At 41.4% G+C, this 26,332-nt stretch overlaps 1 protein-coding gene across 1 annotated transcript; it reads left to right on the forward strand.

Moving 5' to 3' along the window:
- Positions 1-6,097: 6,097 nt before the first annotated feature.
- Positions 6,098-17,499, forward strand: dalrd3 (DALR anticodon binding domain containing 3). The gene is made up of 13 exons (XM_086049831.1): positions 6,098-6,548; positions 7,665-7,972; positions 8,389-8,702; positions 10,286-10,344; positions 10,438-10,539; positions 10,605-10,669; positions 10,855-10,913; positions 10,998-11,080; positions 13,730-13,856; positions 15,417-15,475; positions 15,560-15,676; positions 15,761-15,829; positions 16,532-17,499. The coding sequence occupies exons 1-13, from the start codon at positions 6,291-6,293 to the stop codon at positions 16,649-16,651; spliced, it is 1,740 nt and encodes a 579-aa protein (XP_085905957.1). The 5' UTR covers positions 6,098-6,290; the 3' UTR covers positions 16,652-17,499.
- Positions 17,500-26,332: the final 8,833 nt, after the last annotated feature.

A 26,332-nucleotide genomic window follows, 5' to 3' on the forward strand; every position in this document is an offset into this window, starting at 1 on the left:
ATATATACGTATGTATGTATGTATATGTATGTATATATATATATATATATATATATATATATATATATATATATATACGTATGTATGTATGTATATATATATATATATATATATACGTATGTATGTATGTATATATATATATATATATATATATATATATATATATATATAAAATTTGGATACACATTGTTTTAAGGAAATTTGTACAGATAAATTTATATATATATATATATATATATATATATACACACACACACACACAGTGGGCCTGTATATTTTTAAAATGCTCTATAGTTCAACTACAAAAAAAAAAAAAAAAAAAAACAGAAGAAGAAAAAAGACAGAATGATATGTCCCTCTCCAGCTGGGAGTTGAATTAGGAAGGAGGAGTTTTGTCTTGTGGTTAGGAGTGAAAGTGAAACGAATGCAGAGGGCTTTATAAAGAGGAAGTTGTATGAGAAGACGCCACTGCACAAGGAGGTGAGGAGGAAGACGAGGAAGAGCAGAGGGACGCTGCAATGCTGGTGAGATACACAACAAACCCGCATACTTTCACACAATCTCTTCGGTGTGTGAGCTGTGTGTGTCATTGAGTTCTTTGTGTGTGACTCCTCTAACGTCTGAGCCTTGAACTCCATGTTGACTGAATCATTATTTGCTCCTCGTGGGCGTCTGAGTCAAAAAAACAAACGTGTGTGTTCCTCCATGTGTTCAGCACTTCCTGCTTAGAACTTCAAGTCAGCAGAAGCTCCTGTCGGTGCTCGTCTCCATTCCAGTCTTTTTCATTCAGCTGACCTCCTGCGATGCGCTGAGTTTTACTTTCTCTTCAGAGCCAACTGGTTTTTCAAGACATGGCCGCTCCTATTATGTCCCCAAAGGAGACATCAGGTGAGTGGACAGCATTGTCTTCAAGCACATCATGATTGGGTGTGTGGATATGTGGTTGTGTAATGTGTGTTGAGTATTGGGTGGATTGGGCGGGAGCATTTTGGGCGGTTGTGCGGAGAGAGGAAATCACTGGGCCAAAAATGAATGTCTTGGAGACTTAAAGACAAAGGTGTCTAAAGTTTTTATTCTAAGGGCCTCATCCAGAAAAATTGAATGTTCCAAGAGCCACATGCTCTACCGCTGATTTATTTAATACATGTAACCAATCCATCCGTGTAGTTAAAGATATGCTACGCAATTACATATATTGTTTTTATATATATTCCGAAAAGAACAGCTGGGTGATGATGTGAAAAGTCAACGTTTTTTCAGGATTTTGGGGTGGCCAAGGCCATGTATCCCACTAGAATAGATTTTCCCCTGCACTGAGCAACGGCAGAGTCACATCTCTACCTTGAGAACCAAAACAAGCACAATCTGTTCTGAGATTACCTTGACCTGAAAGTGGAACAAACAAACGCAATTCATGCTGTTTTCTGCTCCATCCAAATTGTCTTTACTCATCAGGGCGTCATGAATGTTGTGTTATGCTTAGTTGTAAATAGTTCCTTTGCTTATTTTCAAATCCAGCACAGCTCAATAGTACAATCTTCTTGAAGCCCTTAGTGGTTAAAGCATCTGCAGTGTGTGTGTTCAATTCCCGCTCAGTGAGGCTGTCATCATGAGTGTGAATATTGTCTGTTGTCCAATCCAGGGTGCCTGCCTTTTGCTTTAAAGAGGAAGTAAACCCAAACATATTTTTTTCAAGAATATGTTCTATGCAAGCCCACTAGTTGAAACTTGGCATTCTGATAAATATTGAATTTGTGGAATAAGAGTTAATTCATCCCATCTCTGGGCGCTGCGATTTTGTCACTTTTGTCGACTGAAAATGACATCACAGTTGCTCAGGGCTCAGGTAACCACCAAGGCTGATCTGTTTTCTGAAGCTGAGCCAAGATTGGTCGTTACCTAAGCCCTGAGCAGTTGCGATGTCATTTTCATTCGACAGAAGTGAGGAAATGGCCGCCCCTTGAGGTGGCTGAAGACGGGTGGACTTTGCTGCTTGACTCATATTCCACAAATGCAATATTAATCAGAATGTCATGTTTCAACTAGTGGGCCTGCTGGGAACAAAAAATGTGTTTGGGTTGATTTCCACTTTAAGTTAGCATGGAAAGGCTGCTCCCCCGTGACCCTGAACAGAATACACCATAGAGCAGGAATCACCAACATGGTTATACCAGGTAGTCCGCATAAGTACTGTAGCTCATGGGCCTGTTCCAAAAGTAGCTCACCAGTGATTGGACATTATGACTTTCTAAGACTGTTGAATAAGTGAGCATTTGAAAATGCAAACACTGGCAGAGATATATAGAAATAAAGTGTTGAATATTGATATTTATCTGTCTCTTAATGTGTAAGAAAACATTAACAGGATCAGTGTCTTCAAATAAATGAATATTATTAATTATTAATAATAACGTAGCTGTCACTAACAAATATTTGTAGAATCAATTTTATCTGATTATCCAATAATCAGATAAAAATGTATTTTGCATAAGAAAGTTAAAAAAAACATCTTTTGTAGACATCTAATAACTGATTATTGTTGTTTATTTGGTAGTGTTTAATGTCAATTCAATTAAGTCTGTTTCTGGTTTGGTCTGTAACATGTCAGAAAACAGGGAAAACAATTATAACAGCAGATTTTACAAATGTCTTATTTTGATCAAAAACAAAAGATAACCAATCTGATTTCGTGGAGGATTATAGAAGTCAGAGAAATATTTACTGTGAGACTAAAATTAGAGAATTTCCCAAAATTTTAAGGAAAACAGTGACATCACCAGCGGTCAACAATCTCCGGAGCGGCATGCGGATCTTTCATCCTTATGTTGCGGCTCTGCGTGGCTTGGGAAAATAAATAAGTGTCCGATAAATGTGAATGTTATTTGTCTCAAAATCGTGTTTCATGTCTTCTTACTAAGTCAAAGTTTTGTGGCCACTTTCATATGTGGTCCTAGATCGGATACATATCGGATTTTGTGCAATGCAACCGCGAGCCCAAAATGCGCTCCGCGTGGGCGGACGAAAGTGCTGGTAACCGGGAAATCGAATCTGCAAAGTTGTTTTGAACAACAGTATTGACTTTTTATTTGACTTTAATTTAATCACATTTGAAACATGAAGCGGACATTTATGGTGATAGTAGTAATTCAGCCACGGCTCAGATCGGCTCATTTTTTACGCGTGGTTATGACGTGACGTCGTCTTTAGTGACGCCTCCATGAAATGAGATCGAAAATCCTCGCCTCATCATTTCCTTCAAATATTGTATTTATACTTCATACCGAATCGCTCCACGGTAGAAATGCCCCGACACGCTGGACCACGTTTATTTCCGTAAACACCACGTCATGAGTGACGTCGTTCGCCTCTTCTTCTACGCAATGCGGGTCACTTTGGCGACACATATGTTCACGCACAAAAGAGACCGAGATTGCATTTATAATATATTTTGAACACTTACACAAAAATCGGATTAAAAAAAAAAGATGGGATCTTACAGTCCTGCGTAAAGATGTCTTCCTACCTATAGCCATGATTTGCAGATGCTGTGCGCAGAGGTCAGGAGCAGCAGTCCCATTAATCAGCTAAAATAAACATTCAGCCAGTTATTTTGCAAATATCTATTTTCATTGTTCAGTGAAATAGTGCTCTTTTTTTCATTGTATTTTTAAATCCAGCAAAAGCTAAGCAGTATTAGTTTTATGGCCTAATTGGTGTTACATTTTGATTACTGGCAAGTTCAAGCTAAATTGTGCACATGGTGGGAATGGGGCATATTTGAGTTTGAGGATGTGTCCGTTGCATGTGTCACATGCATGGATCCACATGCATGGATCCACACATTAATTGACAAAGTGTAATTCAGCAATATAGAAATGAAGTGCTGCATTCATGAATGGAGATGTCTCTCTGTATGGGGACTCACTTTTCTCCTCACACAAGAACAAGAAAGTGTTCATGTTGACATCGTCTTGTTAACGAAAGCCCATTGGCCCCTTAGAACAGTGGGGGTAGCAATGGCTCATTTGCATGAGACAAAACTGCCTCCACAAAACCGAGAAATTTTCATCAGTGTCATAAGTGAGTAATTGTGCTAAAATTGTTCATTCTTTTTGTATTTTGACTAAAGAATGTCCGAGAAATTTTCTTAAGACACCTGCAAATTGTTCTGAATTCTGAATCATAACTACTATGTCTCCTTTAAACAATCTGCATGTACATATCAACCAAAAGCCCAAATTATATGTACTGTAGTCTGTATGCATTACAACTACTTAGACTACAGTATGGATTGTGTGTTTTTATATGGCGAAAATCTGGATCTCTTCTACTTTTTCAGGAGTGCTGACAGGACAAGATGCCAACCTGACTGTTACTTTGGCGAGTGGGATTGTAACGGAACCCATAATGCAGCTGTTATTGTGACCTCCAGCTGATTAGGGGCTCCGTTTCCATCCCACCATGCATACGACATCCCAACACCTGAGCTGCCCACATCCGTTAGTTTGAAAATTGTAATAGACTTTGATGGTTTACAACAGTACAAATACCAACAGAATTTTATTTGTTCAGGGTTGTTGCACTGTAAACATGTTTGGAAAAGAGGACTACTTGGTGATTTTCCTCAATGACACGTTTTGTCCCGGCTTGCTTAGCCAACAGAACGCAACCGGAAATTACGTGTCAGACAAGAATGACACCAAATATAAATCCTCACGAGCATGCGGAATGCTAATGTGACCATACTATCTCAGAGCATTCAGCTAGTCTACATCACTATTCAAAGCATTGTTTAGAATAAATGAAAAGTTTAAAAGTCATATCACTGTCAACTCTCATAGGACCAAGTTGTAATTCATTGTCTATTTTGCTCAGCATAATATGAAACTTCATTACACAGCACTGACTAATGAATAAAAACAATGAAGACTTTTACTATGTAGTGCTAGTAATTTAACTGTTTTTGCCATATATTTCCCATGTCATTCTTTTTTGGCGGATTACATTTACCCCATTACAAGTGTTTTATAGATGTTTATATATTGTAACTATCTACAAGAAATTATCACAAATAAATATGACATTATTTTCCCATACATGTGTGTATTATTATTATTATTATTATCCATCTTTCTATTATCTATACTGCTTGTCCTCACAAGGGTTGCGGGCGTGCTGGAGCCTATCCCAGCTGTCTTTGGGCACCAGGCACAATTGGTTGCCAGCCAATAGCAGGGCACACAGAGACAAACAATCACACACACTCACAATCACACCTAGGGGCAATTTAGAGTGTCCAATCAACCTACCAAGCATGTTTTTGGAATGTGGGAGGAAACCGGAGTACCCGGAGAAAACCCACACAGGCACGGGGAGAACATGCAAACTCCACACACAGAGGCCGGAGCCGGGATCGAACCCACGACCTCTGAACTGTGAGGCGGACGTGCTAACCAGTTCACCACTGCCTCTTATTATTATTATTATCATTATCATTATTTTATTATTCATAAAAAATTTTTTAAAAAAATGAAAACTAACAAACTGTCTCTAAAATCTAATTAACTCATTCACTGCCAGACGTTTTTAACGTTTGAAAAAAAAATTGAAAATAAAATCCTGGGATTGAATGACTGGACTGTGAAAAGACTAATATCTCAATGGGAGCGAATGAAGAAAAGTAACCGATCTTTAAAAAAATAAAGTCAAAACGAAATAAAAACTAACTATAGCCTAACGAAAAATCCAAAACTATTATAACCCCGGTGTGAATCTTAACATCAACGTTTATGCAATCTTTTAAAATGTTTTCTGCGTTATTCTTAATGTTAATTGTGAGCAGACATAGCATTATTATTATTATTATTATTATTATTATTATTATTATTATAATTGTAATTATTATTATTATTATTATTATTATTATTATTATTATTATTATTATTATTATTATTGCTGTTGTTGTTCTTTCAGAGTGAAACAAAGAGCAGTAAGTTTATTTTCCCGACAAAAGACTCAACGCGAAACAGTCCCCAAACATATTTGGCTCGGTCCAACGTGGAAACACACCCGATAGGGAACACGAATTGGAGCTATTCGTTCCCGTTGGGGGGAAAAACAGCCAATGCGCCCTTTCCACTTTAGCCAATATCTGACATCGACGAGTACTGTTCCTGTTTTCTCTCGGTGGCGTCCACGCTTGGATGAACCCGGATTGCCACTCACCACCACCAGCGCGTATGCATTAGCATGGCGCCGATGTGCTTCTAGCTACACCCGTTTGTGTTGTTATGATAACGATGGAGAACATCGAGAAGTCGTCTTCGTCCCTCCGTATCACTCCCACGGTCCGGGCGCTGAGCTCCGCACTGCGGGCCACGCGTGGTAATGCCCATGACTCTGGCCAGAGGGGCAGTGAGAGGATGTTCCCGGAGCCGGAGAAGGAGAAGGAGAAGCTGTGGTTCAAGGAGAGCAGCGCCAAGAACCTCCGAACCCGAGACTTCTTGTCGCCGAATAGCATGCTCAACACGCTCTATGCGGATGGACAGGTTGGCTACTGGCTCATTACACGACCTTCTTATTTGGCACAAATTAGTCCACAACCTTAACAATCTACCACAACGTTGATTACAACTCATACGACCACACCGTGTCCCATTAGGGCGTAATATTGTTCATTTAAACCCCCGTACAGTAGGATTTTATAGGCTAAAGAAATGCACAGCTATGTTAAAACACAGTGCTGGGAAAGAAAAAGAGAATACTGTACTGCAAAATTATCAGTTTCTTTTCTTTGTTATTTATAGGGATATTTTGTGAGTTTTAAAAATGTCTTCCATAAAAACGGACAACACGCCCAAATTCCAAAACACAAATATTGTCATTTGGAGAATTACATAAATTGAAAACCAAAAAGGCATCCAGGGTCATATACTGTATACATATATAATACATTTTTTACACGGATTTGCAACATACATTAGACACAGTATGTGGGTTTCCAAAAATACAACAGAGGATCCGAACCTTCATTATTCTGTCAACATGAGCGAGACTTGGAGTTTCAATACATTTCAATTAAGAACAATATATAAAAAACACACACGCAATATTTAAAGGAAGGGCCATCAAGATCGACTGGACATTGTGCTTGAGGCGGTAATCATGAACCCATGAGCGGCAGATCACAATATGGGTCAGACAGTCACGCACAACTGCATCTGTGTGTGTTTATCTGTGCATGTGTTGTCACAACTTGCATTTGGTGTGGCGGTAGTGGCAACTTAGTAGACTCAAATGCAGGGAGGCAAGGCAGCAGTAACTCAAAACAAAAGCCATTTATTTTCCCAAAAGGTAATCAAGGCATATGTAATCAAAACATTAAATGAATAGGAGTTCAATAGACTAGACACAACGTAGCAAACCAAAAACAGGAGTCGACTCACTAACAGGGAAAGGACAGGAATACCAAAAGAAGCAATGACCCGACAAAGACTGAAAAGAAGCACGAACTAAATACAAGCAAACTTACACGAGTAAATGTAAAACCTCTGGTCAGCCTGGCTCCAAAATGCCGATACATCACCAAATCACTTTTGCAACATTAATGCTTGTTTATACATCAACTACCATACAACAGTTGAGTATTTTTCATTTCCACTCAGGTTCCCCCGGCAGTGATGTCCAGGATTCTGTCTGTGCGAGGCCGCGGCGTTCTCCCCGTGGCGGGCGGGGAGGTGGTGGATGAAGGTCTGAGGGTGAGGGTGGACCGAGTCGCCGCTTTCAGGACCGTTCTGGAAGCCGGAGCCACCGAGTACCTGGCGCCCGTTGTTCAGAGGCAGGGCTGCGTGGTGCTCAACTGTCCGGCCCTGCACCCGAAACCCGAACTCCCGACTCCTGAGAAACTCACTCTGGGACAACTCAGGACCATTCTGTTGGCCGACCACATGGGGGCGCTGTTGAGAGGGCAAGGGTGAGTTCCTTGAAATAATTCCTCCCATCAGCCCCTTTTGATTGAATTATATTTTTCACTAGACCACTTGTTGCTGAAAGAAACACTTCGCATTTGTGGAAAGCGGAAAGCATCTCCTTTGTTTCTCTCATTCCTAAATATTATTTAACACAGAATCAAACAATAGCATTTTGTAGATGGAAGTGGTTCATAGGACAGCAACAACATATTTAATGTTACTCCTACTACTTCTACCAACAACAACACTACCGCCAAACATAATAATAATGATGATGATGATTTTAAAACAATTATTGCTATAAGTAAACAAAATGACATTGACAGTGTGGCGCTTACCTGACATTGTAATAATGACTGTTCCTTTAGCTATGATAGCGATGACATTTGAAACAAGCTGTCTATCTTGTCTGTCTCAGATTCACAGTGTCCCTGTGCCCCCTGCTGCCCGAAGACAGCAGCATCGTCAACTTTCTCCGCACTCTGGGCATCGACTGGCCTACATTCCCAGCCTACTGGACCAATGAGGAGCGGGAGGAGAAGATCCAGGAAGCGCTAGAAAAGTCGCCGTACAGAGAGAGGGAAATTGAGGGAGACAGGAGGACGAGCAGAGGGCCAGGCAGGAAGAAGGCAGACGAGAGCGAGAATGAAGTAGCAGTCAGGATAAACTTAAAACGAGTGTTCCAGGATGAGGGGCTGCAAGGATATGACCCCAGCCTGGGAACCTGCACAGGTAAGGTACGACCAAGTAACCTCAGCAGGTGTTCTAAATGGAGCCCACACACTGCTGATTAGACTTAACTTCATTGCCGCTTTACAAGATATTGAGGAGGCAGAACCTTTTGTCAAAATGTAAAGAAAGACATTTTTCTCTCAACACAACTTTTGTCTTCTCCAGTTAAATAATACCTTTCATTTTCCCCCAATTGTCTTTTGATCAGGGAAAGATGTACAAAAATACAATCTTTTTCAACTTGGATTTACTGTACATCAGTCCCCGTTTTTTTAATTTTTTTCAAAATGAGGAACATGTAAACAGCAGACCACAAAGAAGGCTTATTTAAAGTACAATCAGAGAAGGTTAGTGAATTCAGAAACAGGATTAGGTCTAAAATTCAATACAAGTTAGTAAAATCTTCAATTTTTGCCGAAATTTGGTCAAACTCAGCTTTCTGAGTTCTCAGGCTGTAAGTCAATTTTTCCATTTTATATAGATCAAGAATTAGCCTAAACCACACCTCCAGTGTAGGCAGCACTTTCTGGTAATAGTCTTTTAGAATAGACGCAAGAAAAAATTGTAATAACTTCACGTCCTTTTTTCAATTTAACAACGGGAGATGGGTTTCATACACAGCCTTCATCGCTTTATGTATTTCTCTCCAGTAAGATATTAAAATGGAGCATCCCCAAAATACACGAAAGTCATTTGCATAAAACCACACTGTCTCCAGCAGGACGTGTCAACATGTCTGTACTTTACTTGGAGGAGTCTTAAAATATCTGACAACATGTTTTCAGCAGTGTTCCCTCCAGATTGTTGAGTTGGTCAAAGACCATTGGAAACTACACATTTCCCATCTCTCTACTTTGTCTGATAAAGTAAACCCTGCCTCCTTTTCCAGTTAAACAATAATTTTCAGATTAAAAAAAACAAGCTCACCTTTGCCGTGATATGAGTTGTGGTACTACTTTTTGGGGGTCTTAACTGTGATAAGTAATAGATAATTAGATAGCAAGGTATAGACAGCACAGCGTAAGTATAATAGTTGACAGTGTATAGCAGAGTGAGGGCAGCAGAGATGATGGAAAATAACTTGAATAATGAAAAATATGACTTTTGGGTGGCCGTACGGTGGAGTTCAACCATCATCTCAAGCCCTCCGGTGTGGAATTTGCGTGTTCTCCATGTGCATGCATAGATATTCTATGGTCTGGCCTTTGCCAGCCTATCACAGGTCACATATGGACCAACAACCATTCACTAGTGCATTTGCAGCTATTCTGTACTGCTACACACTAATGAACGCATTTTTATTAATATTTACTTAAGAAACATTTTGTAGTGCCTTTTTACTAGAAAGCACTGCTGGGCACTCAATGCCAAAGGTTATAATTAAAAGGTAGAGTAAGTTATGTTAATGTTTGTAGATCTAGAATTACTCCGATGTTTTTAACAAACAACATTTCTTTCTTACATAATTCAGATTCAGATGGAACTAAAGTGTCTGACCCAACACCAGATTGACGAGTTAATTAAGCATTGTGTCCTTTTGTCCCGATTTGCTGCTAACAGATAATTGGTGCATGTGCGTTCAGTCCACAGGGACAGCGTTTCCCATCTGGCACAACTGGACCTTGCCACAGCTGACTGCACCGTAAGCCACCGCACGCTCGATCACAGAGACATGTAACGGCACACAACAGAGCTACGAATGAAAGATTTCTACACATTTGGTAACGTTTTGCAGGTTGCCACGGCAACAGCATTGCATGTGACTTCCTGCCAGGATGAGTTCCGCCAACAGCAGATAGCGATGCTGTGGAGAGCCAGCGGGGTGACGCACACGCAGGTAATCACGCGCGCGCTCACTCGCATGTGTTCCTATTTTTACCTGCTCTTCTTGGGTGTTTGCAGAGACATCTGGTGTGTGGGCCTGTCAAGACTACTTCTTCTCAACTCTCTTCTGCACAGTACCTGCAGTAAGATACACCATCCTCTTCAAACAGCGTTTCTCCTCCTCCTTCTCACCACATATTCTGTCCCTATTTTTTTCTTTCTCCAGTAACATGCGAATGCTGTTAAACTCCTTTTACGTTATGCTTGCTGGTATTTCAGCTGCTTTTCTATATTAAGATTTGTGGGATTTTTTTTGTCCTTTCATCAGGCTTAGAAGAGGTCAAATGAAGGAGGCCTCAGAGATGAAGTATGGAGATCAAGTTGAAGGTGTGCGCGCGTATGACTCAGGAAATTGATAACTAAGCATTAGCTGCAGTAAATGAATGCAATTTTTCCTTCACCTCTTTGTAGGTCAGACATGGGATGACATCATCAGGGTCATGAGCTCTGCTACAATCCGATTTGAGCTTCTCTCCACAGTCCACACCAGTCCGGTGAGTCTGCAACGTGACACGGCGTTTCATACCGCTACTCATAGATTGTAATTACTGTAATGAGCATTTAGAAAACAATCCGTAGTTTTTTTTATTTATTTATTTTTACAATAATTAATAGGAATTTTATGTATTCTTACAATCTACTATGCTCCTCACAATCAAACATGAAATGTTTTGTTTAAACAAAAGAAAAACGACAAGCACAACAATAACAGAAACTCGGTGGAGCCTGAAGCTCATAGCTAGAGCTCAGAACACAAAATGAAAACTTTCATTCTGAATCTGGCAAAAACCTCACTCTGTTCAGTTTGTATTGGGGAATTGTACTATTTACAATGCACTTTCATATGATCTTATTCTATTATTATTATTATATTATTGGTATATGATTATTTTAGTTAAATACCACCCATCACTCTCTTTTTGTTTATCATAACAATGCTTGCATATTGCTACAGAGCATGTACTTTTACTTGTTTCAATTCCTAGGCAGCAATTAGTCTGGCCTGAGCTACATCTTAGATAATAGATAATTCAATTACAGTTAGATAACAGATACAGATTAATAGATAGATAAGTTGATTGATGATTGACAGATAGATGTTTGATTGGCTATAGTAGATTAGTGGTTTTCAAGTGTTTTATACCAAGTAGCACCTAAAAGAAAAACATGGCTCTCCATGCAACACTATCAAAACAAACAGTACATTCAAATACAGTGACATACAGGGAGTGCAGAATTATGAGGCAAGTTGTATTTTTGAGGATTAATTTTATAATTGAACAACAACCATGTTCTTAATGAACCCAAAATACTTATTAATATCAAAGCTGAATATTTTTCGGAGTTGGAATGGAGCTTTTTTAGTTTGAGCTATTTGAGGAGGATATCTGTGTGTGCAGGTGACTATTATTGTGCATAATTATTAGGTAATTTAACAAAAAACAAATATGTACCCATTTCAATTATTTATTTTCAATAGGGAAATCAATATAACAGCTCAACATTCACAAATATACATCTCTTGACATTCAAAAACAAATCAGTGACCAATATAGCCGCCTTTCTTTGCAAGGACACTCAAAAGCCTGCCATCCATTGATTCTGTCAGTGTAGATCAACCACGTTTTAACACTTTATAGAGAGCACTCATTGAAATACCATCCATCCATCCAGCCATTATCCAAACCACTTATCCTCACAATGCATGCTGGAGCCTATTCCAGCTGTCACAATACAACCTGGAAAATGTATTATAGTTAAACAATTATTGTAGCACACCATAAGACATAATTGTGAAAAGTGTCCTTTTCAAACCATCCATCCATCCATCCATCCATTATCCAAAGCACTTATCCTCACAAGGTTCGCGGGCATGCTGGAGCCTATCCCAGCTGTCTTCAGGCAGTAGGCAGGGGACACCCTGAACTGGTTGCCAGCCAATTTCAGGGCACACACAGACAAACAAACATTCACACTCGCAAACATTTAGAGTGTCCAATTAATCTACCATGCACGTTTCTGGAATGTGGGAGGAAAGCGGTGTACCCGGAGAAAACCCACGCAGGCACGGGGAGAACATGCAAACTCCACACAGGAAGGCCCGGGCCAGATTAAAACTCACAACCTCTGCATTGCACCTACTTTTCCAGGCGTAGTTATTCGCCCTGTGATTTCCTCAGTGCACCGTGACATGCGTGGAGTGATTATAATTTCAAGTGTTATCAGTGATTCAACTCGTCTGTGAATGAATGCCGTTTACGCAATAAAAAGAAGCTGCGCTCTGAGACTTCTCCAAGTTATTAAGTTGTGAAAGACACAACAACGCAGCTGCGTGTACCGTACTTACCTCCATTGCGAGGCCTGGGGTTGGTTTTGTCGTATTGTATAATTATTTGGGTCCAATAGACGACAAGTCTGCAAGCATTCAACAAGTTACTTATTTTCCACACTTCCCCTCCTTCACACTTCCCCGCCTTCAAAATAAAAGCATGCCAGCAAACCACTACACAGCAATTTTGCTATGGCATATTTCCGGAAGTAGGGAAGTGCTGATGTGCCAGTGTCATACTTGAGTGATGTGCACAGCTTGATTTTCCTCCCGGACACAATTTGTTTTGAAAGAAGCCTAAAAAGAAGCCTTTCACCGAGTAGGCTGAGATGAAATTTGGCCGCCTCGCGAGCACGTCACACCCATGAGGGCCGACTGGTGGGCCGGACTAAAATCCACTTCCGGCCATGCTTGATCCAGCCATTTTTTTTTATTTGACACCACCCACCCCTCCGCCCCAAAAATGGGCATCCGGCCGGGCCGGAGGTTTTTTTTTTTTTTTTTCATTTAAAAAATGAAGAAGCATGGCCGCCGGGGGATCATGCATTAACTTTGTCTTTGCACAATAATATCAATAAAGTCCTTTGGATAAAATGCAACGCGGGATTGCAGTTAATGTAAACTTTTATGTTTGAGTGTCAGTTATTTGAAGATTTTCGCTATTCAAAGGCAAGGCTCACTGTAATTTACTTTTTTCCCAATCTAGAGTTTTTCACTGTTATCATTGTCCTTTTTGACTCAAGTTTCCAAATTTGTCTTGAAAACCAATACTAGTTATATTGTAGTATGAGACAGTTCAGGCCCGTCTGTTCAGGTCACTTTGGATGTCCAGAGAGAAGGGGGCGTGTCCACCAAGGGACCGAGAGGCGGCGTGTTTGTGATGTACAACTGCGCCAGACTGCACACGCTGTTCGACAGCTACGACCGTGGAGTGGAGAAAGGTGAGAGTCCGGACTTTGAATCAACACAACAATTCACAAAGGTCAGGGAGGAAGTCATTTGAATAGTACAGGTTCATCTGCTTGGCATCTATGCCTGTCGCACCTCCCCCAGTGCACTTTAGGGTCAGTTGCAGGGTCGTCAGCTGGTGCCACCGTTCACTGATGTTTCGCCCCCTGACCAGGACATCTCGCGGTGGGGGGGGCAGTGGTTTTGGGGACGTCTCCCCACACCACTCCCTGCAACTGACCTCATTGGGGTGTTGAGCCCCAACTGTTGTCATTCCTCCGTAGCCATATCCAGAAACTCGCTTTCTCTGCCTCTTCCGCCAGTTCCTTGCTTGCCATTTTCAAGCTTCCTCCGGTCATTCCCACAGAGCGGAGGAGTCGGACTGTCGACCCTCCCACAAAACCCCTGCATCCGACCTCTGCGGGATGAATGGTCGTGGACCAGCTTCTGCATTCTTGTGCCAGGTCGCTCTACTTGGACCACTTGAACTCGTGTGCTACTGGTATTCCCTCCTGCCATGGCACCGTCAGTTCAATGATGAGGACTTTCTTGGCAGCCGTGAACCACATCACAACGTCTGGTCTTTGCGTCGTCTGTGTGATCCTGGTTGGGGATATCAGTTTTTTTGTCCAGGTCGACGCACATTCCCCAGCTCTTTCCAGGGTTAAGTAGATGTGCTGGTTTTCCTGCGCCTGTCTTCTGCCTTTCCTCTTCTGGCTTGATGAAGGCAATGCCTCGTCGCTGGGGATCTGACGAGCCGTTTGCCTTCACCCTGCAACTCTCCAACAGCTCTGCCAGCTTCCTCAGCACCTGATTGTGCCTCCAACGGAAACGCCCCTGCATCAGAGCAATGTTGCAGCTGGGGACGATGTTCTGGAGACCTTTGTTTTCTTCACTGCACAGAGGGCACTTGCCCTCGCTTCCAAACCGTTGGGCCAAGTTTTGAGGGCATGGGAGGGTGTCGTACGTTGCCCTCAGGAAGAAACTGAGCCGTGCCTGAGGAGTTCGCCAGATGTTACGACTGAGAGTGGTATCCTCCCAGTGAGTCCACGCTCCTTGTTTCCCCTGGGACACGGTCTTGATGAAGTAATGGTCCTGCGCCACTTTCGAAACCTCTTCCACGACCATGGTCTTCCACTGCTCCCTTGTGGCTTTAGACCACAATTGGACTTGTTGCCGCCAGCCTAGCCCTGCCCGGCCAGTCAAACGTAGAAAGAGATGTGACAGTACATGCAGTACATAAAAACATTACGTCCAGTGACAAGAAAATCCGAATGAACACCAGTACATACAACTTTAGATAAGAGGCCTGAGGAATTTTCAGTGTTGGGCTCGATGGGGGCTGCATACTTTAAATGCACTCAGTGTCTCATTAAAAAACACAAGCAATAGATAGAAGATGGCTTGATGACGACAGGAAGTATCATGAGAGCTTGAGAAACCATTTAAAGCATATTTTCCATAATACTGTATACACCTTTGTTAATCTCTAAAGAAAGCACGGCAAAACATGTGTTCTTCCAAATGTATTTTACATTCTTTCCTATTTGCAGGTTTGTACCCAGAAATCCCTGATGGCTCAGAACTAGACTTCTCTGCCCTCAAAGAAGAGGTACGCCTTCATTAAATTCTTATTTATCGACGTTAAAAGTTTTTTTTGATTTCACTTTTTTTATTTCTGTGTTTGGATTTGCAGGGTGAGTGGCTCCTCCTTTTCAATTACCTCATTCCCTTTTCTGAATTGCTGGACCAATCAGGACAAGTGTTGGACTGCGAAGGGGGGGGGGCTAGAGTCAATCTCAAAACCGAGCAGGTCAGAGGACACCGGTGATGACATTTTGCATCGAATGTTGAGTCATTTACTTAACTGCTCTTTTAATTTGTTCCCCCCACTCAGATTTGTAAGTTTCTGGTGTCTCTCAGTAAAGACTTCAGCTCGTACTACAACAGAGTGCACGTCCTTGGGGTGAGGCCATGTTTGTAGTTCTTTAAAGGAAATTAGTTCGGAGAGTGTTACTAATAAGTTGTACTGTGAAACCACAAAGTTCGAAGACACGCCGCTCCCTCATTTGTTCATATTCACAATGTCATTTCCCCAACAGAAATTGATTTTTTCTTTTGAGCTGATTTCGAATCTGCCGTTGTTTTTTCTCTAGTAATCTGATTTAATAATAATCATACTATGTAATATATTTACTCATCTTTATGGATCAAGGGTTAGGTTCAGCAACAGGTGGATTTTTTTCCCGAAATGTCGTAGCTATAAATTACAATGCTTGGTAAAATCCATATGACACAAGTTTTTTAGCAAGTTTTGTCTAACTTAAAAACTAAAAATTGTGCCCCACCGTAGATGTGCTGTCTACAATAATAGAGCCCTTTATCTTAAGTTTGGCACTTACTTGCGTTGAGCAGCTTGCCGTTACCCGCTGATCAGCTGTTAACCACTGCTAATAAAAATCCGGACTTTTCTGTGCATCATCTTGAAGAGTTTACCACCCTGCTTTCTTGGGTGCATTTCTCAGCAAATAGCTTAAATGATGTTGCACGGAAACATTTTGACTAGTACAACTTGTGTGTCCTTCAACTCAGTAGGTTCCAGTGTATGTGCAATCTACTGTATTGTTCAAATGTCATCATTGACTCCTTTTGCCGTCTTTCCTCCCAGGAGCCCTTGCCTCATCTCTTCAACCAGATGTTCTGCCGCCTGTATCTGTTGAGAGCCTTGCGGGAGCTCTACCACAGCGCTCTGGAAACCCTCAACCTTCCTCCAATTCGTCAACTATAGCGTCCATGTCATGTGCCTCACTCGGCCCCACCTGCCTCTCACCTGTAGCCTCGTATTCGACCAGGAGACAAAATTGCATCCCTGCCCTTTTTTTAACGATCAAATCAAAGTTAGTTTCGACCGGCTCCAGAAGCCTGATGCCACTTAGTTGTGTTTCAACACTCCTCATAGCTGTTTAGATCTCTTTTAAATGTGATGCCAAATTTCTGCCCTAAAAATGTATTGTTTTTCAAATCCTTCTTCCTGTGCCAAGTATATTGTATAACCATTCATTGTCTCAACACAACAAAGTCTCCTTTTAATGAGCCGTATTCCCAAAGTCATGTGATTTATCTACCTTCTATTTATGAATGCCATATAAATATTTATTACGAATATTTAAAAAAAGGCATGTACAGAAAAGCTATTCAACATACAATATGTATATTTAATAACTGTCATCATATGAGGCCGTTAAGATAATGCACGAAATAGCATGAACATATTGTATATGAAGATTTATTGTTTTTCAAAATAATTATTTATAAATGTTAGGAGGATAACATTGTGATTGATTATTGGTCCGTCTGTATTACCAAGTGATTGTGTTGCCATGTCACCTTGGCTCAATTGTGCCATCACTCGCTTTCAAAACTACACTGCAACCAATTGTCACTTCTCACTGCATGAAATTAAATGTTGATTGTCCCTATTAGTTCACGCCATTTTTTTACATGGCCGTTTTCCTGTTTACGTGATGGTGGGGCATGGAGGCAGGAAGAGAACTGAGAAAAATATGCTGTTTCATTCACTTTAACTGTCGTTGGCCTCCATAACTGTGCTCCTATTATTAAAACAGGAGAAATGAAGAAGGGTGTTCAGTTGTATTTTCACTGTTCAGTTGTTTCAAAAAAAGATTCCTTATGTTTATAAATGCTTCGCAACGTTAACAGAATTGCTGTCTCATTCCCTGGTTTAACTGGGGGTTGAGGTAACTGCAGTGTACCAGGTTGAACGTTAGGGGGCGACATGTTTTCAAGAAGATGGCACTAAAGCCTTGAACCAAACTGCATAAATTACACTGTCCGCATATGAAGGCTCATTGCCAGTGTATTGGTAGGTACATTGCCTGAGGTCAGGCAGTGTGTATTCAGTTCTTACTCAGTGACTGTGAGTGGTAGTCTGTCTCTGTCTACAACGACCACTCATGAGTGGTGACCCGTCCTGGGTGCTTCATTTTTCACCCAAAATCAACAGCCAGTGATGGGTTTCAGCTCCCTGAGTGAGCCTGAACAGGATACATGAAATAGAAAATGGATAGATGTCCCAATGTGGATTTTAAAGTATTCATCCCTCTGGTCCAATACTTATTAAAAATTATTAATGTCATGGCATATATTTCAATACATATGTAAAGCTCAAATCTCTTTGGTGTAGAATACTTACATTTGATCTCCTGGCTGCCTTCAAGTTTAGCATGCTTTTTCTTAATGTGTGAGTCAGTGGTTCCTCAATGTTATTGTTCCTAGTGTTCCGAAATGTAATTGTAATCCATATTGCTTTAAACAGTTAAAAACTATAAAAACAAGATCAATGCAAATGACCCGTGCAAATTTGTGGCTGAATGGTCCAGCTGCTAGGGATGGGAAGGTTTCAAATTAAAAATCTGTGACACAGAAAATGCAACCAAGGAACGGGAAGTAGGGGATAAAAAGGTCCACCCTTTTGGGAAAAAAGGAAAGTGGAAACACCTGAAGGTCTAATGGTTTCAAAGTCAACAGTGGGAGAAGTTAGTAAGAATCTGCAATTGACTTCAGAAGAAACTAGAGACAGTATTCCAGTCCAAATATACTCTTATTTGCTGTTGATATGACAGCACCTTGGATGACTGCTGGCTGGAACATGGTGGGTAGAACTTATTGTTCTATCCTTGGACCAGCTTGGGGGCTGCTGCCCCCATGGTGAAAAAGAGGCTAAGTACGGAATCTTCCTCCTCAGAACGTCAGAAGTCTCTCCAGGCTTCCAATCTTCCTAATGCTCACACAGCTAATGTTGAAATGTCGCTACAGCGCCCAGCCCTAATATGTACACACACAACTGCGATCTGTCTATAAGTCAGGAATGGGCAACTGGTGGTCCGCGACTACATTTTGAGTGGCCCCTTGATTAACTTTTGCGCAAAGCCCGGGGAAATCCAAAATATGAAAAAGAAAGGAAAAAAACATGAATATGCAAATCCACGGGTGCGGAACTGCCAAAATGGCGGGGTCGACTGTAGTTTTGAGTTGTACTATCACCATTTACCACTAGATGGCAGATATGTCTTAGTTGCGCCAGTGCTTGTATATAATAAGAGTCAGGCCAACTCGCACGACAGGCTCCATGTTGCTGCCCAGCCTACGTGACTCACGCTATGCTTCATTACACGCATTACCGTTGTGCGTTTCTTTCCTACGACCTAAATAAGCGGAAGCTCGTTTAAAATCAGAGGTGGACCGGCCTATAGGCGGGTACTATTTTTTCACCCTCGGAAAAAAAAGGCAAATAACGGACGATGGAAGGGTACCTTGCAGACGGATGACGAATAACGGATGGTCAATTTTTTTTCAAAATGTCCACTTCTGCCAATACATGAGTAAGCTTAACAATTTTTGTTGCAGATTTGAAATTATGTAGGACAAAGACAGAACCTCAATAATATTACAATTTTTAACGAGTTGATTTTTGTAGAAAAAAAAAAAAAAGTACAAAGTGAGTACTGGCACTTAATGTTGGTTTCTTGTTCAGCAGTTTTGTGTCACCCTTGAATGGTATTTTTTATGCAAGAGGGCTCTCTCTTTGTACTGCAAAAATAAAATGATAGTGTTTTTTCATTGAAAAATATATTATAACAATGAAATATACCAAGAGCATGTATTTTGCACACATGGATGTATTTTGTCCATATTTAATTAAAACTCAATTTTTCTCATGCATCTGGTTAGGAAATGTGTGGTCCTGTTAGGCCCCCCAGTAGCACTGATGAAAAATTGCAGCCTCTTCCAGCATTTAAATTTAGGGGATTAATCTAGAGTCCCGATTGATATGTGAACTTTTTAAATGAAACACCATGTTTACAAATAATAAGTCCGTATCATTCGAATGATTTCCTTCCAAAGTTCAAAGGCTCCAAGCAGCAGCTTATCACGCTCAACAACCTGAAGTTAGCAGAGGTAAAGCTTGATCACTATCAGAAGCAGCTACTGAACTGAGCTGAACTGTTCCAGTGCAGCCCGCCGCATTTCCTTCGTTTTGCGCAAACACCTCCGCTAAGCGTTTGGTGTTTTCATCAGCTGTCGCAAGCCTTGTGCTTTTCGGTTTGTCAAGTACGATTCCTGTTTTTAGAAAGGTGGTATGTTTTGCGAAGCGTAAGGTGTTCGTGTTGGGGCAGTGTGGTGGCCATAAAGCTTCTCAAACTGGTCTGAACTTCAGTCGGGGACAGCGAAACCTCTTGTCAGGTAGCAATTTTGCAGCGTTTTTCCAATGTCCACGTCAACTGGCAATCCCTGGGCAAGGGAATGATACGGCATGCTTACAAAAACTGCAAAGCCTGAGCTGCCTGGCCTCACGTCCGTCCGAATGAAATAAAAAAATAGGAAGTGTAAACTGACTTTTTGGACGGACACCTCAAACCATGTGTGTATCTACAGTCTCATTATATAGGCCTATACTGTATAGAGCGAAATTTCTTTTTACAAGCCCCCCTCTTGCTTGTCAATCACTCCCCTCCGGCAATAGGTTGGAGCGAGACAAAGGGGGAGGGTGAGTGAGTGAAAAGGAGTACAAAACGAGGAGGAGGAAGAGATAGATGTGGTGCTAGTGGGGGGCCGTGAAAGTGGTAGGAATAAAGGGGGAAAAACAAAGAGGAGAGAGAGAGAGTGGAGCATGTAGAGCGCTAGGCGGTCTAGTGTCGTGAAGAGAGATGAATGAATGAGGTCAGGGACGCCCCTGAGAATAGAAGCAAGGTGGCGGAGGGGTGGGTGTAGTAGCGTTGTCGAAAATGAGAGAGAAGGATGAGGAAAGAAGTTAAGATGGGGTGGAGGAGAAAGGAGGAGGGAAAAGGTGTAAGGAGGAGTAATAAAGTTTAGTTGTGAGATACTGATGCACAACTCTCATGTTGTGAGTTAACTTCTCTCAATATTTTGGCCCTCTCCTCTAGCTAAAAAAACTAAATGCTAAATAGCTAAAATCTACATTCTTTCTTCTCGCTTTTACCTATTTCCATGAGAAAAGTTTGTTTCGAAATAAAAGTAACAGTTTTATTGCAGTACAACCGAGCCCATCCGACCTGTCTTTGGGTGTGACAAAAACATATACAAATGAATTTGAATGCATCAAACTCATCAGAGATGCTAAATATGAAATGATTAGTAAAAAGTTTGCTCTGACCACGGAGGTTGGAAAAATGCTGATGTTATTGTGGGCCAGTGAATGAAATCTGACTGGTTAAAAAAACAGTCCCATTGCAGATTAGATTGACGCGGCAGCACAGAGAGACTGGAAACTGATTGGAAAAAAAACTAACTAAATCTAACATAAACATGCATATCGTCACTGTCATGTCAAAAACACTTATGTCCATTTTTTTTCCATTTTCTTATATTTACGTCAACGGTGTTTCTGCTTTACAGACATCGCATTAACGTCAGAATTATTTTTTTTCTTCCAAAATTGGACATAAGTGTTTTCACAGGACAGCGATGATATACTGCAATTAGTGCGGGCAGGGAAATTACTGTGAAATGTAGAGAATAGACTGTTGGGAATAAATGAGTCCCATTTCTGAAAAAAAAAAAAAAAAAAGAATTCAGGTTGTAAATGTACAGAGAAGGTATTGCTGGCCCTGATGGTCCACCTCTTTTAGAATACGATTCAGTTAACTTCAGAGCAAGAGCCAGCAGTGATCGGCAGGACGTGAGGGACAAGGACAAGAAAAAAGTGGGGCGAGGGGCTGAGGTTGGTGTGATCCGGGGGAGTTTGGCCAGCTGAAGCAAATCCTGCGTTTTCCATTAATGGAATAAATTGAGAATTGAATTAAATGAAATCATTTCAATTAAGTGTATTCCTAATTGCAAGGGACTGCTTGTTTTAGACACAGATGCTATTCTCTGCCCTTGGGGGGAATTAGCCTGCGATTACTACTTCTTTTACGGACATCATGAGGACAATGAAAACTTAGTCATTTCACTTAAAACAAAAGACAAAATCATTACATTTGACCTACGCAATTAAAGAGCACAGATTTTTGTTCTTTTTCTTTTCTTTAAAGGAAATGGATTGTTTGTGAATTGTGACTGCAGACCAGCTTACAGGAGTCTGGCAGTCTGTTTGATTTTTGGAACTGCACCAACCCTCACCGGCCTAATCTTCAGCAGATGTTTCGCTGTCATCAGCCAAATGTAACAGACCACTCATGACTGCATCAGTGTTCAGTGCATCAGATCACAAACAAATACAGGATCAGGCACACTTCCTGGATCTGTCCACCAGTCCATTTCTGAATTTCTCATTTGGACGTCTTATACTGTATGTGCATGTGATGACAGCAGACCTAATGGCTACTTCCAGGACAGACCGGGATTCTTAAATGGGTCATGGAGGAGAAATTGATGCAACTTGACCTTGGAGTTCACCTTTAATTTCTTTGGCGGTTCCTGTGGACTCTTTCGTTACCATTCATATTACGTCTCTTCAATTTCTCATCAATTTTCCTCATGCGGCCACGTCCAGGAAGGTTACCTTCCTTGCATTTTAAAATTCCGACTAATATGTGCAAGTGCAACTGTAGTTACAGGATGCTTGGGGATGGTCTTGTAGCCTTATACGAGCTGGTCTATTTTCTTCGTAATCTCCTGAGACAACGCTCTCGTTCGCCTCCTGTCATCCCGTGTTCCATGTTCATGGTCACCAAAGAGCACAGTCACTACTTGTCACCCTTTAGGTAGGCCAACTGACATGTTTGAAGACACCTGTGATGCTAATTAGAGGACACACCGTCGCTTAAAAGGTCCGCTGATAGTGTAGTGGTACACACGCCCGAGTTGTGTGCGGGCAGCGTGGGATCGATTCCCGCTCAGTGACAGTGTCTATGTGTGCCCTGCGACTGGCTGGCGACAAGTTCGGGGTGTAGTCTGCCTTCGCCCGTTGACGGCTGGGATAGGCTCCAGCAACTCCCCGCGACCCTGTATAGGATAAGCGGTTTGGAAGATGACATGACATGACATGACCGTCGCTTAACATGTCCCTACTGGCAAATTATTTTCTAACTGTTCTAGGGGTACCGTCATTTTTGGCCAGGCCTGTTTCTTCAGTTTATTTTTTTTTAAGTAATTCTGTTGAAGCACAATTCAAAAGCAATGTCTGATTTTCATTGATTAATTAATTAGTTAATCCATTTATTTTCATTAATCGCTACTATTGTGTTAGGCAAGGCAAGGCAGTTTTATTTATATAGCACATTTCATACACGAGGCAACTCAATGTGCTTCACAAAGGCAAAGACTCATTTCAAAACAACAGTTAACGACTTTCAGAAGCAAATCAGAGAGAACACAAGCAGTTTATCGGTATCTTAAAATAATGTAGAATGACAACATTTAAACATTAACAGAAAACTAGTAGAAGTAAAGTAAAGAGATAAAAACATTTTTTCAAAATGACTATGTTTGCAAAGGTAAAGGAAATAAAGAATGTATGTATGTAAAATCATTTACACTCTGGGCTGACTTCAATTCTGTTGGCAGCTTATCCATTTGCATGCAGCTTAACAACTAAATGCAGATTCACCATATTTTACTCTGAACTCTGGGCTCCCAAGTCTGCAGATCTCAGAGCTCGAATGGGTTTATATTCAATCAGCATTTTGCTGACATATTCAGGACCCAAACCATTTATAGACCATAAGCAGAATTTGATCAGAATCTATTCTACAGCTGATTGGGAGCCAGTGTAAAGCCTTTAGGACTGGAGTAATTGTTCTTTGGATCTATTTGTTGTGGACAGAACCCGAGCGTTCTTTATGAGCTGCAATTAAAAAAAAAAATGTTCATGTGAATGAGATGTCTATAACGCGGAAACACAACTGGACAGTTTTTCACAGGACAGTGATGATATACTTTTTCACTATAAGTATTTTTGACCTATTTGGCTGCATTTCGTGTCATCCATTGTTAGGGTTGGGCATCGGGAACCAGGGACCGAGTGGAACCGGGACGAGCACTTCGGTTCTCCCGGAATCATTCCCAGAAAAATGGGTTTTGCCTTTTCAAAGGCAACAGATTTACTGCATGTAAAATCGGTTTTAACAACAAATACGGATTGGGTATCGCAGTCTGGGGTGCGAAGGTAGCTTTAGTTGCGCGATTGTCAGTTTTGTTAATGTATCGTTACAGGCTTAATGTGAACAGTTGTCTTTCCGCACATGTGACCTGTGATTGATTGGCTCTTGCTCAAAGGCAGCTGGGATAGCTCACAGTAATGAGGACAAAGGTTTTATTCAAAGATGGATGGATGGACACAAAAAAAAACTAAATCAGCCGGGTCTTTATCGCATGCAACAAGTGCAAAGTGCAAACTTTGCCAGAGTACTTGTGCTTGTCTCCTTTGACCTCCTTTTTGAATAAATATAGTTACGTTGGTTACAAGCGTCTGTGTGTGTACCCTGCTAATAGGGTTGCGTCAGGAAGGGCATCCGGCGTAAAATGCTTCGCCAAATCAATGATGCGGATCGTGCGTGCACTTGAGTCGCTGTGGCGACCCCTGAGGGGGAAAGCCGAAAGGATAACAACATGTTGGTTACAAGCATAAAGCGAAAATGACTAAACCAATTTCCAAAACACATTGTGGACGCCGCCCTGCGATTGGCTGGCAACCGACCAGCCCCGCGACCCTCGTGAGGATATGCGGTATCGATAACGGATGGATGGATGGATTGTGGAAGCCATTTGAAAAACGGATTCACTGACGATACATTACTGTCGCATGGAACACAGGACACAGTTGTCTGGTGGTGTGCCATGTCTGAATGTCTAGTGCAGGGGTCGGCAACTGTTAACACTCAAAGAGCCATTTCGACCCGGTTTGGGCTGACTATTTATTTTAGCTGGTTAATGGGACTTCTGCTCATGAACCTCCGCGCACAGCGTCTTCAAATCAGGGGTGTAGGAAGTCACTTTCATCTTTACGAAGGAATGTAAGTTGCCATCTTTTTAAGAAAAATCGTTGTATTGCGTAAGCGTGCATATTACATTATATGTGCAACCTCCGTCTTTTTTTCTTGTGTGAACATATGCGCCCGAAAGTGACCCGCATGCGCAGAAGAAGAGACGACGTCACTCCCAACGTTGTGTTTACGGAAGTAAATGTGGTCCAGCATTTCGGGGCATTCCGACAGTGGAGCGATTCGGTAGGATGTGAGCAAATGGTGAGGCGAGACTTTTTAAAAAAATCTTATTTCATGGAGATGTCACTAAAGATGACGTCACGTCATAACCGTGCATGAAAAATGAATCGATCTGAACCGTGGCTGAATAACTACTATCATCATAAATGTCCACTTTATGCTTCAAGTTTCTAGTGGGATTAAATAAAATTCAAATAAAAAGTCAATACTGTTATTCAAAACAACTTTGCAGATTCGATCTCCCGGCTGCCAGCGCCTTTTGGGCTCGGATGACATCAAAGTCGGATGCAAGCGACCTGGTGGTTCAGGCTGCAGTCGCATTGCAAAAAATCCGATACGTATCCGATCAAGGACCACATAAAAAACCTTGACTTAATAAGAAGACATGGTACACGTTTTTGAGACAAATAACATAGACTTCAATCGGACACTTGAAATATATTTTCCCAAGCCACGCGGAGCCACAACAGAAGGATGAAAGAGCCGCGGGTTGCCGACCCCTGGTCGAGTGTCATCGGTGCCGGACCGGACACTGAATACCGCTGGCGGAGGCGCTTTGTTTTAAGTGAAAGTAAACGTTTAAAACTGGAATGCTGAATGTCTTGTATCAAGTAATTCAGGGTTATCTGACAAATATAAATGGTTGCAGTAAATAGCATATCTTTTGTCGGTGAAAGGTGGTAAATTGGTTATAATTGAGTCTTCCTCTCCTCCTCGCTGCTTTCAAGGTATATAATCACCTTCCTTGAAAGGCTTTTTACGATAACGTGCTAATCTTTTTTGGACGCTCACCAATCCCACTGACTGCACTTATGATAAGTGGGTGGCATCAGCCTGGAAGGTAAATGTGGAAATGGAAATGCAGTAGAGCGCTTTGCTCTCTGCCGATAACCACGAGGAATACAAGTTGGGATCATTCCTGATGTTGAGCGCGTAAAGCACGTCTCAAGGCCGTCCGTGTTCACTATTTTAGCGATTACATTCAGAGGTGTCGTACGCCGCAGAGCGACTGCTGGGATTAACTCCAATTACACTGTCAAGCTAGCGCTTGCCTTGAATTGTACACTACTTTAACTGACTGCTTGAAGTGCTTTAATCGGCTAAAGTTTGCATTAATTGCGTGTGCTTCACTCCCAAGAAAGGAGCTGAAGGTCACAGGGCCTTACTGTGACAACCGTGTTATAATCCAACACACTAGAACCGTTAAAAAGCACGTTGGCACTTCTTCTTCTGTCCTTGCACACAGTGACTGAAATATATAT

The sequence above is a fragment of the Filicampus tigris genome, chromosome 1 (assembly GCF_054856515.1).
Source record: "Filicampus tigris isolate MCC_2025a chromosome 1, RoL_Ftig_1.0, whole genome shotgun sequence".
Classification (NCBI taxonomy): domain Eukaryota; kingdom Metazoa; phylum Chordata; class Actinopteri; order Syngnathiformes; family Syngnathidae; genus Filicampus; species Filicampus tigris.